The sequence below is a fragment of the Canis aureus genome, chromosome 2 (genome assembly GCF_053574225.1).
Source record: "Canis aureus isolate CA01 chromosome 2, VMU_Caureus_v.1.0, whole genome shotgun sequence".
NCBI lineage: Eukaryota > Metazoa > Chordata > Mammalia > Carnivora > Canidae > Canis > Canis aureus.
Window position 1 is genome coordinate 76,712,087 of NC_135612.1, and position 19,450 is coordinate 76,731,536.

Below are 19,450 nucleotides of genomic sequence, written 5' to 3' on the forward strand. Positions count from 1 at the left end.
AATGCTAATGGATTGGCTAGATGAATAAAAACAGACTAGACCTTAAAAGGTTGTGATATAAAAGAAAGTTTTGTGCAGGTAGGGGTGAGAGATAACCAATGCAAGGATACCATCAAGTGCTGTTGATCTTAAAGAAAGGAAAAAAAAAACCGACAGTGTGTACAATGAGCTGGTTGAGAGCAATCACATCTAAGTAGAATCTTTAGTTGTTTAAGGACCCAAAAAATGGTAGAGTAGAGCAAACTGCATTGGCTCCTTTACAACTGGGTCAGAGATTAGGTGTTATAATGATGCCTCACATGTTTCTGTGTGTCCTGTTTATAGGGTTATGAGTGTCTCTCTGGTGTGAAAACATCAGGATTCTGTAAGGCGTAGACAAAACATCTGCAAGAAAACTGGAGAACCCAAGCAGTGGAAAACAGGCTCAAACGATAGGTTGAGTGATTTGGATGAAACATTCTCTAGGGTAAAATGGCAGCAAACTTTTGTGTTAGTCTCACATCTTGTTCATTCCTCTAATGGAGGGAGAGCCATAAAATGCATGCTTATCCCCTGCACTATCCCTACTGTTTGCCAAACCAGTATCCAACTTGTTATTATAATATCTGTAGTTCTTTCTACCAGGAAATTATTTCTCTTTGCATGAAAAAGAAGAGTCAGGTTTTAGAGGAACATATCAGCAAATAGATCAACTGGACCATTTTGTATTAGTAATTATGTATTTTTGGTCAAAAATAGGAGTACCTATACAGTAAATATTGCAAAAAATTTTTGTCTTCTACCCAATAAAATTTTTATAAATGCTTTTAATTAGAGCTTGATTTATATTCAGATTGTCAAAGCAAAATAATCTCCTTCATTATGGTTTGTTCTGCATCTGTGTGAATTTAGGATTGCCATTTTAAAGCAACTCTGGCCTATTGTTTATTTTTAAAATCAATTTCTTAAGTCATGATTTTTTTTTCCTATCATTGTATCTTGCAGTAACCCAGAGCTTATAAATACTTCTTATGGGGTATATTTTGTGATAAATTTTAGGTCAGTTAGATATTCAGTCTACTTTATCTCTGTCTTGGCAAATGTCTCCTAAATCAATCACAATGACCACCTACTCCAGAATTATTGCTCTGTTCATTACACCCACTGCTCCTTAAAATTGAGATCTAAAAGGAAAGTAATGAAAGTAAATCAAATGTGATTCTCTGTCAATTTGTTAGCAGAAAAACTGGAATCATCTCAGAAATACATTGTTCTGCACGGTAGAAAAGGAATAGTGTGATGGATTTCTTTTTCTTAAGATTTTATTTTTCTAACCTGGGGATCAAGTGGAAATTAGCAGAATTTGAAACAAGGGTAGTTGGTTGGGACCACATTTTTTTATTAGTAACAAATAGCTAATGTTTTAACATTTTGTTAAGATATAAAGTAGCCCTACCACATCCTTTGCACTCTTTCCATACTTGATGTCTAGTTGCCACAGGTCTTACAATCTGCCCACCTGTCCCTATCTCTATTCCCATATCTACACATACAAATATATGTGTGTGTGTTTATACATATATACGACTTGGATTTTATTAAGTGTATGTTGGTTTTTCTGATTTATGTAACAAATTACAAGCATATACTTTTGTTTGAACATTTCGGCACCTATTTGCTAAATCAAGAATTTTATCAAATAATAAGTTAAGGGCTTAGGGTAGTTTAGAAGTTTTCATTTCCTTAGTTTTTTACTTTATCTGAACAATTTAAAATGTCGACATCACAAGTAGGAGTGGATTTTAGAGTCATCCAACACTTAATTTCTGCCCATTGATTTAAGGTAATGAGGTAGCATACTTTACTTTTATAAAAGTATATGAGCATAAATAAATTTTGTGCTGCCTCTAGTTAGAAATCAATTCTGTGTTCTTCAAAAACAGCATTTTATTTCTTAGAAGCATCTTATGCCATTGCCATTATTGTAATGAGGAGTTAACTAACTTGAAATGAAAGATAATAGTCCTCAAATTTCTTTTCTACCCCATGGATTATGACTGAGACATTACGATAGGGAGAATAAAACTTCATTTAAATTGCCATTTAGATTTTGTCATAGCTAATCTCATTAGACTGTCTTTTGTTATCATTATGTCTTGTATTGAGTTAAGCTTCAGTATCTCTATCATGAGTAAACCATAAATGAATACCTTCTGTAAGGCTCCAGAATAAATAATTTTATGTTGCTAAAGTCTTATTTTAAGCATTAAAGATCTTTAAAATTACCCCAATAGAATGTAATACATTGGAATCAAGTTTTAATGATCTCAATGGGGATGAAACACTTTTAAAAAGATAGAAGATGTAACTCAAATGTGTATCCCTTTGGGTTTCTAAATTTAGATTGCTGCATATGACAGATGCTTTGGAATTAAATTTGCATTAGAATAGGATAGTTCAAAATGCAACTGCTTCTGGCAAATACAGACCTGGAAAGCTGAACCATCCTCTATCAACTGACTTAGGAAAATAAAAGAAAATAGTGTGAGTCCATAAATCATAGTCTAGCTGAAATAATTTACTTTCCACTCCCCATCAAATCTCTTTGAATCCAAATGTGTATAAACGTTGAAGGTAAGCCTTGTCCATGTCAAAAGGAAGTATCCTCTTAGAAATCGATAAGTCTTCGACACTTACTATGAAGCATGAATGTTCTGACTACTTTTAATATTATAATTCTGTAGTGAGAAAACCAACTGCTGAGTTTCTATTAGGAATCTACCAGGCATCTACTGTGGAAAATTTAAAGGATTGTTAAGCATTATCTTTCCCTCACAAGGAACAGAAAATCTAAATGTCTGAAATCTATTTAAATTATAAGGCTACGAACACACCATGCAGACCATGACTGCTATAGGCCAAGAAGTTTATGAAGAGCTTTCAAGCACAGAAAAGTGGTTCAATTAGTTGATTGTTGACCTCTCTTCCAACACTGGATGTTGGAATATCATTTCTTGTTTAGTAATTCTTATATGGGTTGTCCTCTGTAACAAGACTATGTCTTATTCTTTTACTCATTAAAAGTATACATTTAGTAAATTTTTAAAAATATAAATGAATAAAACACTTGTTAGTGGGCAGGTACTGACAGTTCCCCAGCGGGGCAAACTCAGCTCTTACCTGGGTAGTTAGGGAATGCTTTCCAGAGGAAATTAGCACTGTGTTATTATTGAGAAAGTGGTTTATGGTCCTAGGTTTCTTAGTTTGAATGCTTTGTGATAGATTAGGATAGGGAGAATAGAACAGGTTGCTGGTTGGGATGATAGAAAGGTGGGGTCACTGAATTTAGTTCTGGATGCCTTGGGTTTTAGTTGTGAAGTGTCTGTGGGTATATGTCTGGAAGGGATCTAAGTACCCATTGCTACAGAACACATTATATGGAGCATGGTTTAGTCTTTAGAGAATAGAACATCCTGCAGTGGTAGTGTTGAAGTAAAAACATGAGAGAACTGTGAGCATAGAATTTACCAGCATTTAAGGCATGGATGTATCGAGAGAGGCCCTGTGTATGAAGGAACAATCAGAAAAGTTGTCAGAAAACAAGGACAGAGCAATGTCATGGCATCATCAAAGTAGTAAGTTTTAGGAAAAGTGTGTTTAACAATGTAAAATGGTGCATGAGCCAAGAAAGGTGCCCACACATTTATTATTATTGTGGTAATGATGGAGGTGATCATGATAATAATGACCATTACTTAGAAGTGTCTCAGTATAGAAAACAGAATTATATGTTACATGTTAAGAGATATGAATTGTAATTATATAGGACATTTGCTTTCTAACCTTGTCACAAAGCTTTTGTGAGTCACAGTTTTCTCATTTACAAAATGAGATCATATTACCTGTCTTTCCTACTATAGAAAGTTGTATGAGGGGCACCTCGCTGGCTCAGTCAGTGAATCAGGGTTATAAGTTCGAGCTCCACATTGGATGTAGAGATTACTTTAAAAAAAAATAATAAAAAAAAAAGTTGCATGAGAAGCACATGAGATAAAATATATCAATACTTTGTAAAGTCTAAAGTGTCACCTATGTGTTTTATTAAGAGTATACTAAAAACAACATTATTTAATATAAAAGAACTATATAATTTACTATAAATTTTATTTCTAAAAGTTTATCATAATTCAGGTAACAGTAAAAACAAAATAGAAAAGTAGTTTCTACTTTCTGTAATTTGCTGCATTGTCAGTAAAATAGCATGGAATTTCTGGTACTTTTCTAGTCAGTCCTTCAATAGCAATTATAATTTTATTATTTATGGAGACTCTAATTGTAGATGAATGTCAGCAGGCTACTAGTTCTATTAAGCATTGCTTCTTCAGTACAAGTAGCATAAAGGAAAATAGACTGGGGATGAACCAGGGGACATAGTTGGCTTTTCCTAAGAAATAGATTACTTTCCAGCAGCTATTACCAGTTTTGTTTCTACTCAGTCGTAGAGAACTAAATTTTACTAAAATACACTTTGAATATCATCCAGTGAGTACAACATAACTGAAATTCTGCTTCCTTCAAATTATTAAGAATACACATGATCTCTGTCACACATGGTTGTCTTTCTCAGTATGACTTATCTTAGAATAATACCCTCTAGGTCCTTCACAAAAAAGTGAATAAATAGCATAATCAGACCTATAAATACAGAGAACTGGTCATTGCCAGAGAGAAGGGGATGGGAAGGGAGAGGTGAGCAAAATGGTAGAAGGCAGTGGGAAATGCAGGCTTCCCGTTAGGGAATGAATAGTCATAGGACTAAAAGGCACAGAGTGGGGTGGGGGGCACCTGGTGATGGAGTCAGTTAAGGATCCTTCTTGGTTTCAGCTCAGGTTGTGATCTCAGGGTTCTGAGATTGAGTCCTGTGTTGGGCTCTGTCCTGGGCACAGGGTCTGCTTGGGATTCTCTCTCCCTCTCCTCCTGCCCCTCCTGCTTATGTGCTCTCTCTCTCTGTCTCTCTGTCTCTCTGTCTCTCAATCTCTAAAATAAGTCTTTAAGAATAAAAGGCATAGCATAGGAAATACAGTTAATGCTATCATAATAGTTCTGAAATGGGACAGATAGTAGCCTTACTTGTGGTGGACATAGCATAAACTTGTCAAATCATTAAGTTGTACACCTGAAACTACTGTAACGTACGTCAACTATACTCAAGAAAAAAAAATACACATCTTCTATATAAGTAATGTCAAAGGCAAATGTGTCTAATTTTCAATTTGTAAGAAATTTTTAGCTGTTAGGCAACAAATATTGCCAAATATCACTTGGCCGTGATGTGTTTTCAAGACGTCTCCTGGAAACTGCCCATTTGTAATCTTTACTGTTCACAGGCAGAGATGGAACAAGGAGTGTTTTCAGAGAATGTTACAACCCTGAAGAAATAATCTTTACCAGCAAAAAAAAAAAAAAAAAAAAGCGGGGGGGGGACGACGACACATACAGATCATGAAAAATAGAGCATTTTAAAATTCCCTTGTCTTGTTCAGAACATATAATAAGAAATATAAAAACAATACATTGTAGTTATTATGCATTTACTCTATGCCAGATGATGGGTTGACTTATTTGCATTCACCATCTCATTTATTCTTCCTAGATAGTCTACTAGTACTTAACTAGGCCTTCTACAGATGGAGAAATTAGGATATGGAGATATATTACATAACTCCCTCAAGGTGACCTGCTTATAAGTGACAGAGCAGGCATTTGAATCAACATGTGTCCAAATCCAGCCCGTATATGCTGTCCTAACCCACCTCCCATATTGAAATCAAGGATAAGTAAGATTGTAAGTTCTTTAAATTCTTAGAAACTCAGTCTGTAAATCATCAGGACTTTGGAAGTACCGTTCTTTCTGATTTTGCTTACCACTGACTCCGTAGTACAGATTAAAAATAATGTCTGTAATCTGTTGATTAAACAAGCAGTTACGTACTACTTGCTCTGTGCCAGGCACTGTTCTAAGCACTTCAGAAACCACATCCATGTGAAGATTGTATGTATCCCCATTTTGCAGTTGAAGAAACTGAGATTCAGAGAATACTGCCTGAGATTGAGTGAAGGATGTGGTTCTCATTTAAACCTGATCTAAACTGTTTTAGTCATTAGGCTATGTCAGCTATCACATAGGTTGGGGAGGAAAATACAAAGTACAAATTGTTTTAAAAAGCAAATATGACATTATCATGTTACTTAAAAGCTAAACTATTAAGCAACTATGGTTCATGCATTCAGGAACTAAATTAGATCATAAAGTTTAGAGACATAATAACAAGTATGAACTAGAATAGTTAGAAAAATTTCTGTTGGATAAGTGGGGTGCAGAAGTGGGATAGAATTTGTACAGAAGCAAGGAGAAAGGAATTTCTCTCATTTATTCAGGTGATCAACTTGAGTCATGCCATGGAGAGGAAGATTGGTTTTCCAAACAGTATCTATGATCAACTGAATCATAAATATATTTTAATTAATATTTTATAGAGATGGGTAGGAGAAATTCAGCTTATTTAGCCCTTTAAATGTCAGGAAAAGGAGTTTAGACTTTTAATGGTTCCAAAGTAAGTCTTAAAATAGTGGAAAAGTTAGGCTTTGAACGGGAGTTGTGAGGAGAGGATTAGGGTGTTAAAATGGCATTTGCATGAGATGAATCTGGATCATTTTCTGGAGCCTTTAGAAAAGAGGGCATGGAGTTATAGAATCCTGGAATCCCCAAGTAGTGGGTAGAAAAGTCAGGTGTTAGAGTGGTAATGTCAGGAATGAAATAGAATTGAACCCCAAAGAGAAATTCTCAAAGAATAATGGCTGAATTGCTGCTGACTGACTGCACATGAAGGATAAAGGAGGAGAATATATTTTAGAAGTACCATTCCTGGATTTATGTTTCTTTCTCCCCCTCTCTCTGTCTCTGCCTCTCCTTCCCAGGACGCTTCCACCTCCTCTGTAGATAAGTTCTTTTATTAGGATTATGGACCACTAGTTAGGAATTGTTCTTTTTGAGTAAGAACTCGAGGGATCCCTGGGTGGCGCAGCAGTTTAGCGCCTGCCTTTGGCCCAGGGCGCGATCCTGGAGACCCGGGATCGAATCCCACGTCGGACTCCCGGTGCATGGAGCCTGCTTCTCCCTCTGTCTATGTCTCTGCCTCTCTCTCTCTCTCTCTCTCTCTCTCTGTGTGTGTGTGTGTGACTATCGTAAATAAATAAAAATTTAAAAAAAAATAAGAACTTGAGGTTTTCAGATGATTTGGGAAAAACTGTTTTTTGTTGTTTTAATTTGTCCCAGTAATATAGTCTGTTCTGTTTAAATAAATTTGGCCTTTCTGTTTTGTTTCATTCGTGTGACTTTTAAGGGCTTTTCTAGTTAATAACAAAATTATAGCACAACTAAGAATAGTTGTTTTTTTTTTTTTTTTCTTGCTGTTCCACTGTTAACTTGAAAGATGCCTTAACTCCAGTTGTAATCTTCCTTGTCCTAGCATTCAACAAGAAGGGGAGAGGGATTTATGATTTTTCTAGAGACAGTATGCTGGAGTTTTATTGGAATGAAACACAAAGGTAGTAAAGGAAATTGTACCCATTAGTGTACATCCCAGAATCTTTCTTTGAAGGAAATAATTGCTTTGGAGAATGCATGAAGTCTTTAGATTTGTTACATTTGCGAAAAAATTAGATGATTTTCCCGAGTTACTCAACGGCTTCTTATAGTACATTAATGATGTGCTATAGCTGGTTTCTTTTTCAATTAAAAGCACATTTACAGAGTGTGTCCTATGTCTTTCTTTCCTTTTTTTCTTTTTGTAACATTCTGAGTACCTAGAAGTATTCCATGCTTATTAACTTACAAGATGCCAAGGATTGATAGCATGGACCCTGCCACATGTGAAATCCATCTTTTTGATTAGATCAGAGGGATTCGGTGTATGGCTATAGCAAAGGGTGGAGCCAGGAGGACTACATATGGCATTAGAAACACTAGTGCTCTGAAGTTTAGATCTTAAAAATAAATAAATAAAAAAAGAAGAAAAAAAAAACATCTAGAAAGATCACTGTGCTGGGACAGACTATGAAAAGAGCAAGATCTCTTGGAACTGAGAAGCCCAAAGCATAGCAGGGAGACAGCAGTTCTGGCCTGAGTCTCAAGAGTTATGAAGCCGAAATCCCACTGCAAAGAGCAGAAATTTGAACTCCTGCTCAGTAGAGACATGCAGAGCATAAAGCTTATATTCTGACAAGTTAGAGTTGAATTCAAACCTGGATAGGGTCTGGATACAGGTACAGAGGACACAGCTGGCATGAACTTTTACTGAACCAAGTTCCTCTGGAACAGAGGACCTTAGTAAGCTTTCTGCCTGAGATGAAGGGGAGGGAGTGAAAATATTAAGAGTGAAGTACCCCACAGTTGAGGGACCAATCAGTACTGGAAAAGTGAATTGTTGGAAGCCATTTAATTCATAATCTTGTTTTTGTTACACGCTGAGTTACACATGATGTCCCCCAAAGTATGTAGCTTCGTTTTGTCCTTAAGTGGTGGGTAATCATTGCACATGTTTTAACATTTTGAGAGCAGTTTAGTTGTGAGAGCTTTTCAAAAGTCTTTAAAGCCCTTGATAGTTATAGAACTTCATTTCAAAGTTCTTTCTATTCTTCCCTCCTTCTTCACATATATTTCTCTCAGAACTTCTCTCCAGTTCCATAATAATGAATGCTGCAAGATGTAGCTAATATACTCAATTACATAATGATTAAAATGATAAATTTTAACAAATATGAACCCAAACACAGCAACAGTATTTTTTTTTTCCCTAAGCCTATTTTCTCTTACAACCTACAAATAAATGGTTTACTTGGGCACTGGACATATGATTATTGGAAAGGTTTATTTAGGGCAAAAATCTACGTGAAAAAGTACGATTTAAAGGCTTGAATAGAATTTGTTTGGCTTAAGCAATATACAATATCTGTATCTCACAACTTGATTATAATTTAAACTTTTAAAAAATGATTTACCTGTCTCTAAACCAACCATATTGTAAATACCTTTCTCGACTTCCCTATTCTAAATCAGCTGAATCACTAAGCTACTGAGTATTTTTTGAATTGTTCACTTCTATCAGAAGATACAACATTGTTTATCAGCCCATATTTAACTCATTGCCTCCAAGATTGTATATTACTAGAATTAAGTGCACACTAGACCCTAAATACTTTATGAAGAAATGAATGATTTGGTGTAATATGAATTTCACTGAATAGTTTTATGTTTACTTTTTTCTTGACCCTATTAAAATACACCTTACTCTTCATTGAAAAGGTTATTTTTAATTTAAAAATAAGTTAGTTGTAAAATATCATTTGAAATATTTTTCTATGGTAGTGAATATCTAGTAAGTGTATAAGAAGAGACATTATGGCAATGTTTTCAGATATTAAAGTCACCAAACACCAAAAAAGAACTTCTTTTAGTATGTGTGATTAAAATAATGTGTCTGTGGCCAGTATATGTATCATGAAAACTATTGGGGTTTGTTAATTACATTTGTTTGTATGTCTGTGGTTAGCATCAGGGACTTTATTACTCTTGGGGGTTTTTGCTTCCAGGTATTCATACCATGCTCATATTTGAGTTATAATTACAAAGAACTGTTTCTATTTTTTAAACTTTTGTTTTCTTATGCTAATTATAATTGTGAAACTGTGTGTTATTTGTTGTGTAAGTACAGGTTTTCCTCAAACCAAAGAAATGTTAGGTTTAAGACTAAGAGTTCTTTCTAAAACCATTCAAGTTATTTTGTAAATTTCAGAAACAATGCATGAATGTTTAAAAATTGTATCAACTGGCTAGCAAAAGATTGCTAAGGATCCTGGTCTGATACAGTGTCCCACCTTACATCTTTTTGTGGTCATTATCTAGTAGGAGGCCCACAGTATTTTCCAGGAAGAACGGTTGTTGACACCATAATGACCGTGTCATAGCTATTTGGCTTAAGGTTCTTCCCCGCCCCCCCCACACTGTTCAGTTCTCAAGTAGGCAATTGAAATTGTTTAAAATTTGGGAAGAAAGTTGTAGACTGGACATGTATTGATGAATTTATACATGATAAATTTATACAAGCACAAATTTGGTGTTCTTACCAAGAAGTATTTTTGTAAAATTGGTTGGATGGTTTCTAAGTATGGGGCATGGCCGTATTGCACATAAAGTAGAGTTGTTAATAAGTGCTCTACCTTAGCAGTTTTGCCTTTTTAACCCTTACTTAGTTCATATGTATTGGATTTTTTTTTATTTTTTATTTATTTATGATAGTCACACAGAGAGAGAGAGAGAGAGAGGCAGAGACACAGGCAGAGGGAGAAGCAGGCTCCATGCACCGGGAGCCCGACGTGGGATTCGATCCCGGGTCTCCAAGATCGCGCCCTGGGCCAAAGGCAGGCGCTAAACTGCTGCGCCACCCAGGGATCCCTGTATAGGATTTTCTCTAGTGCCCTGAGAATTCCTGAATTCCTCAATCAGAATTCTGGGAGAGAATTTTTTCCCTTTGTATTTGCATTGTTTTTTTTGAGAGCTGTTCCAAAGAAATATAATGTAAGCCGAATATGCAATTTTAAATTACCTAATAGCCACATTAGAAGATATAAACACGTGAAATTAATTTTACTAAAATAGTTTATTTAAACTCTATTTAAAATATTATAATTTGATCATGTAGTCAATATTACGAAGTTATGATATTTTTACCTTACTTTTGGTACTACGTCTTTGAAATATGGCATATATTTTATACTAAGGGCCGATCTCAGTTGAGAGTAACCACATTTCAAGTGCTTATTAGCCATCAGCCAGTTAGATAGCATGGATAGGCCTATATTACAAGTAGATATGAATATCCTGACACATGGTGTTCCCAGAAATTAACCATAGGCTTCTTACTGGTAAGAAACAAGTTATTATGCATTATCAAAACTGAAAATATAGAAATGTTTTATATTCTATTCCAAATAAATGAAAATGTACCTCACTTACAAAATGTTGTACATTACAGAGAGGAGAACCCTGGAAAGTATCAAAGAAGGAGTCTTAAAGATTAAAGAAGAACCATCTAAAATTCTGTCTGGAAATAAGTTTCAAGACCGGTATTTCGTTTTACGAGATGGGTATCTCTTTCTCTACAAGGATTCAAAGGTAGTTGTGTATTTAGTATTTGAATATGTGTGCATGTTTGTGTGATTATTAGCAGTGTCATTTATACCTTTGTCAGTATCTTTTTGGCAGTCAGGCCCTGGGAGTAAATAGAACACACAGTAAGCTCGTGATTTCTTGCAGCCTCTGGATGGAACATGAATACACCAAGTGACAGAGTAAAGAACTTCATGTGGCACTTCTCATTTTTTAGTGCAAAGAAATCCTTAAAGAAAAAGCTAATATGTGTTACATAAGCTAGCATGTAAATAAGCATCTTTATCAATAAAATTAAGAGCCATCAAAAAGGATGAAATTTTACCATTTACATTGATGTGGATGGAACTGGAGGGTACTATGCTGATTGAAATAAGTCAATCAGAGGAAGACAATTATCATATGGTTTCACTTATTAGTGGAATAGAGGAAACTCGATCTCAGAGGGAGGGAGGGAGGGAAAACTGAATGGGAAGATATCAGAGAGGGAGACAAACCATGAGAGGATCTTAACTCTGGGAAACAAACTGAGGGGGTGGAGGCATGGGGTAACTGGGTGATGGGCATTCAGGAGGTTATGTGATGTGATGAGCACCAGGTGTTATTTGCAACTGATGAATTACTGAAGTCTGCCTCTGAAACTAGTGATATACTATATGTTGGCTAATTGAATTTAAATTTAAAAAAGAGAGAGGGAATGTCATGCCCTGAGGCAAAAGTGGCTTGAGTTTAGCTGATGGAAGTTAATAGAATGTAGGATAAAAAGGCAAAAGCCTTTTGCTGATGTATCCCTGTAAGTTTGAATTTTCAAAAGCTTTTGTTAAGGAGTTGTGGAATGGAGAAGGAAAATAGAGATGAGAAAGGGAATAGATAAATTTTGGAATCATAAGAATATTGATTAATATCAGAAAACCTCTAATCCACTAAGTGGATTATATGAATAAATAACTTAAGCTCTCAACCTCAATTTCTGAATCTAATATGGTGATGATAGTATGAATCCTGCATACCAGTTTATTTTAATGCTGTTAAGAATATATGTTCTTTTAAACCATGAAACATTACATATGTAATATTATATATATTTATATATATATATATATATATATGTAGTGTGAAACACTATACAGTAATAGTATAGTATTATATATTGGTAATAGCAAGACTTCATAAAGAATATTAATAGGCAAGTCCCAGACAGAGAAAAATATATTCATAGTACATATATCTGAGAAAGAATGCATATCTAGAATATGAAGAATAAATCAACACTAAAAAGACAATACAATGAAAATTGGGATGCAGTATTGAATAGACACTACATGAAAGAAGATGGAAGAATGGCTAATATAACCATTGAACTAAAAGCACTCAATGTAATAGTCACCAGGGGCATGCAAATTGAAACCACACAATACTATTTTATGCCTCCTGATATGACTAAGGATTGATTAACTGTGTAGAACTGCTTGGTAATTTTTAAAAATGAAGTTATTCATATATCTACCCCATGATCCAACATCTTGATTCCTAGGTATTATGTCCACAAAGCACTTGTTCCAGAATGTTAATATGCAGCTTTACTCATACAAGCTAAAACCTGGAAACATTCCAGATGATTCAACATCAATAAAAGAATGACATATTCATACAATAGAATACTACTCAGCAGCAAAAATAAATACTGATGAATGTAACAACATGGATGAGTCTTTGAGCCCTTATTGAGCAAAAATAGTGATACAAAATGGCACCATATGAGTTTGTATATTAGAAGTCTAAGAACAGGCAAAACCATTTATGATGAAAGAAGTCTGGAAGTGTCTGCCTGGTGTGTAGAGAAAGATTGCTGCAGCAGCAGGATGATGGAGTCAGTAAGAACCTTTTCTAAGATGATAGAAATATCTCTATCCAGTTTTGGGTAGTGATTACAGGAGTGTATGCAGTAACATCTCCACTTCCTTGAGATTCAAATAACATCTATATAATTATTTTAAATGAAGAATGACAGCAGGATCTAAAGGCACCTTTTTTATATTGAATTACAAGACTCACTGGGGTAAACATTGCTCGCATACTTTAAGTGTGTGGTGCTTCACTGTGATGTGTTGTGGAGATGTATAAAGACAAACCAGACTAGTAACATCTGTGAATATGTTATGAAGAAAGGATTCCTAGGCAGCTTTCCAAAGTTCTGTGGTCTCATTTTGTTATGGCTTCTGTTGAGCTCCCCACATGCTTTGACCGCTTTCCCTATATGTTCCTCCAGCAGTGAGGCCTCCACGTGGGCATAAATAAATCTGAGCAGCATTCCTCTTTTGATTAGGACAGTGGACTGTCCAGGCAGGGGGGCTAACAAAACAGCACTGATTCTGCAGCCCTCATCAATTCAGAGCTGTATTAAATATTGTACTGGAACTCCTATCTTATTATTCCATCTGAAAGACCCAGCAGGAAGTCTGTATAGGTATCAAATGGTTATTATTTGTTATCATTCTTCCGTTTTTCTAGTGGAGGAAGAGTGGAGTTTGCAGAAGTAAGGCACAGAAGAATTAGGGATTGTGTGAACTGAACACATCAGATTTTAAGGTTCATGAACTTGAGATTTGTGTACATGAAGTAAATTCAGGACGTCACAGCTGATTATCCTAGCCATCTAGAACCGAATCTGATTAAATTTTCTTTGGTTTTCTTCAATCTTCTTTAGACTGATTTTCTTAATCCTTGCCCTTCTATATACATAATATGTTGGTTAAGGGCCAATTTTGTAGTTGGATATCTACTTAGCATATTTAAACATGAACCTGAACTTTTTAGTCCCATTAAGGAACCAACACTTGTATCGTGTAGCAACAGAAGGTCACTAGAAACTAGTGGTTAGTCATAGTAAAGGCAGTGGAGTCATAATGGCAGCAATTAGCATTCAAGATTCAGCTGGTTGCTCTATAAAAAGTAGAGTTCTATACATTTCACTTGTATTATCTCGTTTTACCTTTATCATAACTATATGAAATTAGTACTATACAATTCTCCCACTTTACCGATGGAGAAATGGAACTTACCAAGATGTTACATTACTTGCCCAATATCCCATAGCCAGTAAGCAACAGAGTGTTCATTCCCAAGTGTCGGACTCCAAAGGCTCCAATCAGGGACTTACTAAACAAATAATAATTTTGCATTATTTTAACATGGTGGTTAAGTCTTTTTCCTTTAAGCAATACCAAATATTATAATCCATGTAAATTCAGTTTTTTATAGTGTTTCCCCCCAAGCTGATATAAATTTAAAAATCTGCCACAAGGAGCTTGTTCGTAGACAAGTGATTTTTTTTTCAGACAGATTGATTTTGTGAGATAAAGAATCTCATACCCTTTAACAGAACATGTTTTAAGAATTTATATCTTTTTGAAAGCAACATCCTGTTTAATCTAAGATAATTCATATAGTGACAGTGTGTATATGAGTTTGTCTAAAAGAGTGGTTGTCTTTTTTTTTTCTTATTTTGGAGTTTGAAATACTTCTTTTTCCCAGCCTGAGATATAATTGACAAAAAATTGTATGTATTTACATTGTACAAGGTGATGTTTTGATGCATGTACACATTGTGAAATGATTATTGCAATCAAGCTAATGAACATATCCCTTACCTCACATAGTTATCTGTTGGCTGTGTGTGTGTGTGTGTGTGTGTGTGGTGTGTGGTGAGAACATTTAAGATGTACTCTCTTAGCAAATTTCAAGTATGTTGTACAGTATTAACAGTAGTCACCATGGTGTGCGTTAGATCTCCAGGATATCTATTCTGCATAACTGAAATTTTAAACCCTTTGACCAGCATCTCTCCATTTCCCCCATCCCTGACAACAACCATTCTATTTTCTGCTATGATTCCGACTTTTTTAGATTCCACATGTAAGTGAGATACACTATTTGTCAAAAAGACAGTGCTCTTTAAGGACAAATTTTGTTTTTGTAACAGTGACTTCAGAGGATGGGGTTATAATTATTGTGCTTAAAAGCTGTATTTGCACATCTGTCAGAATAAATTAATGCAACTGATACTTTAATTTGCACATTTAGGCAAGCAGAGGAGTCTCGATTTACAGTTTTCCTTAAGCCACCATTATTTTCAACATATGACTTTATGTGGCTGGTTATTTTTTCATGTTGCTGCTCTGTCCCTTTTAATATTGATGGTCGAGTCATTGGTAATGTTAACATTTCCAATTATCTTACAGTAAATAAGCAATAGTGAAAATCTCCTAACTTATTTGAATAAACATTTGCCTCTGGTTTTGACAGTTACCATTAATATATGTATATTTGTCTATACTTAGAAAATGATTTGCTAAGAAGGAAGTGGAAATTATAAATTGAAAAGTGTATTTAAAAAGACTGTGTGTTAATTAGAGATAATTTATGAATGCTCATTAACAACAAATTAGGGTAATACACAGGGGAAGATATATTTTGTTTTGAGTTTTCCCTGCACAGAAAATGTTAATTAAAATGTTTTCAGACTTGATTTACATAAAAGGTGAGAAGTTTCAAAGAATATTACCATTATACTGTTAATGATGTGAAAAAACCAAGTGAGTAAGGGAGGGGTCATTAGTTGCATGCACTAATAAGCAAACTCCTTTTAGTAGCAAGAATAATTTTTTAAGCACGCTAATTTAATTGGCTAAGTTAAAAAACTTTATTTTAAATTATAGTGCCTGAAGTAACATGTTAGAGACTTCCCAAACAGTCCAGTATTTTGAACTTTTCGAAGCAATTCTCCAGAAAATATACATACCACAGGAGAGAATTGTAATAAACCAACAGTAAAGTTATCTTGCCAAATGAGGTTTCTTTTTATAGAACTTTCCATTAGTATCCTTAGAGTTCCACTTCATGCATATTCAATTTAAAGACAAACTAAAAAAAGCTTGCTTTCCACTGTTGTGGATTTCCTCTCAAATTCTGTCATTAGCATTCTTTTTGGACAGGATATGGTATAAAGTCATGAGCTTGCATGTCAGGAGTGGCTTGAGAATCTGTTGTAGGACTTCAGACAATCCACTGCCAAAAGCACTTGACGACGTAGGCAGTCCCGGACTTACTGATGTCCTGTTAAGATTGAAGACTACCCGCTTCAGCAGTGCTTCTCTCATTCTGAACCATGCAAATCCCATTTTACCCACACTGCTGGAACTCCTGCCTCTCACCTTACCTGGCTGCCTCAGTCCGGACTGAGTCCAAGGGAATAGCAGTCTCAACTACGCAGATGGACATTCACCTCAGCTGCTGTCTCATGTAGTATCTCACAGGTGTGGCCAGGAGGCTCCACACCTGTACACGTTCCTAAGTTCTCCTTGCTTTGAGTCTCTCCTACATGGAATATGTCCTGCCTTACAAAGCTAGCTTGCTCTTCTATATTAGACTTCAGTGCTAATTAACATTCAGTAAAGTAGCACACTACAAAAACAGTACCCCCAAACCAGTCCTCAGTTGGGATAAAAGACAAAACATAAACTACCAGAAAATGACCTTAACATTAGAAGTAGAGGCTTTATGAAGGAAACTACAGAACTTCACTGAGAGAAATAAAATTTATGTCAAGTCTACTAATGTTTATTTATAGGTCTGATGTAATTCTTTTCAAAATTCCAAAGGAATTATTTTTAGAATCTGGCAAAAATGATGTGCCTCCAAGTGTAAACAGATAAGAATACGTGCAAACATTTTGGGGCATAAAAAATAAAATAGGGGCTCCTGGGTAGCCCAGTCAGTGAAGCATCTGCCTTTGGCTTGGGTCATGATCCCTGGATCCTCAGATTGAGTCCTACATTGGACTCCCTAGTCAGCAGGGACCCTGCTTCTCCCTCTCCCTCTGCTGCTCCCCCTGCTTGCGCTCTCTTTTTCTCTCTTAAAAAAAAAAAATAATAATTGCATAGTATTTTCCATCCAACTGTCATGCTATACAATAAAGCTGAAATAGCCAAGATAATATGATCCTGGCATGAAAATGAACAGAGATAGCTGTGCTACCCTTAAGTAAGGTAAAAGACCTAATTGTATATTAAGATTTACTTTTGGTAAATATGCCATTATAAATGCATGACTAAAGAAGAGTTTGTTTATTAACTAGGGCTGGAATAATTGTTAAAAATTTCAATTTAAAAATTCTCATCTTTACTGTAAATAAAATATATACTCCAGATTGACAGAAGTAAAACTCTAGAAAGTGCAACCCTTCAAATTACATGGCCACACAATTCGGTGTCAGCTATGTGAGAATCCTTTAAAGTTTAAGAGATAAAGTTCAAAAGAAAAGATCAGTATGACTTCATAAAAATAATAAAAGTAAACAGCAAAATTAAGGCAAACAGCAATTTGTGTAGAATATTTCATTTAAAAGGACAAGGCAGTTTGATATAGATAAAACTAATTCAAACAAGACAAATTAAAAAAAAAAAACAAAAAGACAAATTGTTGACCAAATCAAAAGTGAAAATTACTAATGAATACATGAGTGTATGTTTAATTGTAAGTAAATGCACACTATCAGTTTGGCCAAAATCTTATTTATTTTTTAAGCTTTTATTGAGAGGGAATGAGAGTATGAGTGGGGGGAGGGGCAGAGGGCATGGAACAAGCAGACACCATGCTGAGGATGGAGCCCAAGGCAGGGCTCGATCCCATGACCCCAAGATCAGAACCTGAGCCAAAATCAAGAGTCAGTGCTCAACTAACCAAGCCACCTAGACACCCCCCAAAATCTGAAACACGTTTCTAGCCTTTAGTCCAGTGATTCCATTTCTAGAAATATAGTCATAAGAGAAAAAATATCCAAACTATTTTAAATTATCTACCCTGATAATAGCAAACATTGATCATAGTGACTAGGAGTAAATTCCCCGTGTACACTCCAGGCTTCATCAATGCCATAGAGCACTGGTCACCCAAGCATTATTCTTGATCATCTGCTTCCCTTACTTTTACCTTTTTATTTTCTCTGTATTCTCTTAACCTTTTTTATCTGTGAAAGGCAATTTTTAATTTTATAAACGTATTTCCATCCTTTACTTTTTAAATACAACTGCTTTCATGAAAAAAAGACTTCAGAGTCATAGTTTAACTCATATAGAACTAGTACTAATTTCAGCTAAATGTACTTAGTACTGAATTTCAGCCAATATTTGCTAAGTGAGCTTTTGCATCCTGTCCTAGGATTCTAACAACGTGTCTGTATCACTGCGTCTCTGAAGCAATGTGTTCTAAGTTCCTAATAACAGCTGTAATTTATTGCACACTTACTACATGCTGATTACTGGACTAAATGCTTGATAGACATTTTTCTCATTTAATCTGTAGAATAATTCTATTAGTACCCCTTTCCTTACTCAGCCCTTTTTTTTTTTTTAAGATTTTATTTATTTATTTATTTTTTTTTGAGAGAGAGAATGAGCAGGGTAGAGGGGCGGAGTGACATACAGACTCCCTGTTAATCAGTGAGCCTGACGTGGGGCGTGATCCAAGGACCCCGTGATCATGACCTGGGAGCCGAATTCAGATGCTTAACAAACTGAAGTGCCCAGATGCCCCCTTACCTAATAATAACCCTCTGAGTGCTCGCTTCGGCAACACATATATAATAATAACCCTCCGAGGTACTCAGTATTTTTATTATCTGTGTTTAATAACAAGAAGAGCAGAGAAAAGTAATGTGAAGTCACAAACTAAGTAGCAAGCCAGATTTGCACCTAGGTTTCCATGATCCCAAACCCCTTGCTCTTAATAATAAATGCTATATTCCTAACACTTTGAAATATATATTTCCTTCAGAATTTTTAGGAGAGAAAGCATGTGGTAATAATCATTTCCAAGGCTATTATCTTTATAAAATTATTTCAGTTTATCCAAGGATAAATAACAAAATGTGTGGTTTGATGAAAGTTGTGAAATTAGAGTATAATGATTCAGGTTTTGCCTCATGACCTATGTTTCAGTATTTTAAACACATATTAATTATAGATAAATAAGTTAGGATGTGTATGGAGAATAGATAATGGGTCCAGAGCAGATGTAAATTTTTTAATAGTCTACTTTTATGAATTATTTGTGAAAAATGATATTAATATGAATACTTGAGATCAATATTACTCACAAAGGTTCATAGTATGTTTTCCATCATTCTAAAATCCAAAAGTACAGAAAATCATAATATATTTGGTAGCAAAACCATTAACATGAAAG

General features: G+C 35.1%; 1 protein-coding gene across 10 annotated transcripts in view; it reads left to right on the forward strand.

The window, feature by feature from the left end:
* ARAP2 (ArfGAP with RhoGAP domain, ankyrin repeat and PH domain 2) overlaps positions 1-19,450 on the forward strand; it is a 192,381-nt gene that overhangs the window by 150,843 nt on the left and 22,088 nt on the right. For 8 of the 10 annotated variants that reach the window (XM_077879956.1, XM_077879929.1, XM_077879992.1 and 5 more), the window contains one exon: positions 11,073-11,215. In XM_077879956.1, the coding sequence (XP_077736082.1) occupies positions 11,073-11,215 (143 nt within the window). The remainder of the gene's footprint in view (positions 1-11,072; positions 11,216-19,450) is intronic. The other 2 variants (XM_077879968.1, XM_077879985.1) reach the window with 1 other exon arrangement.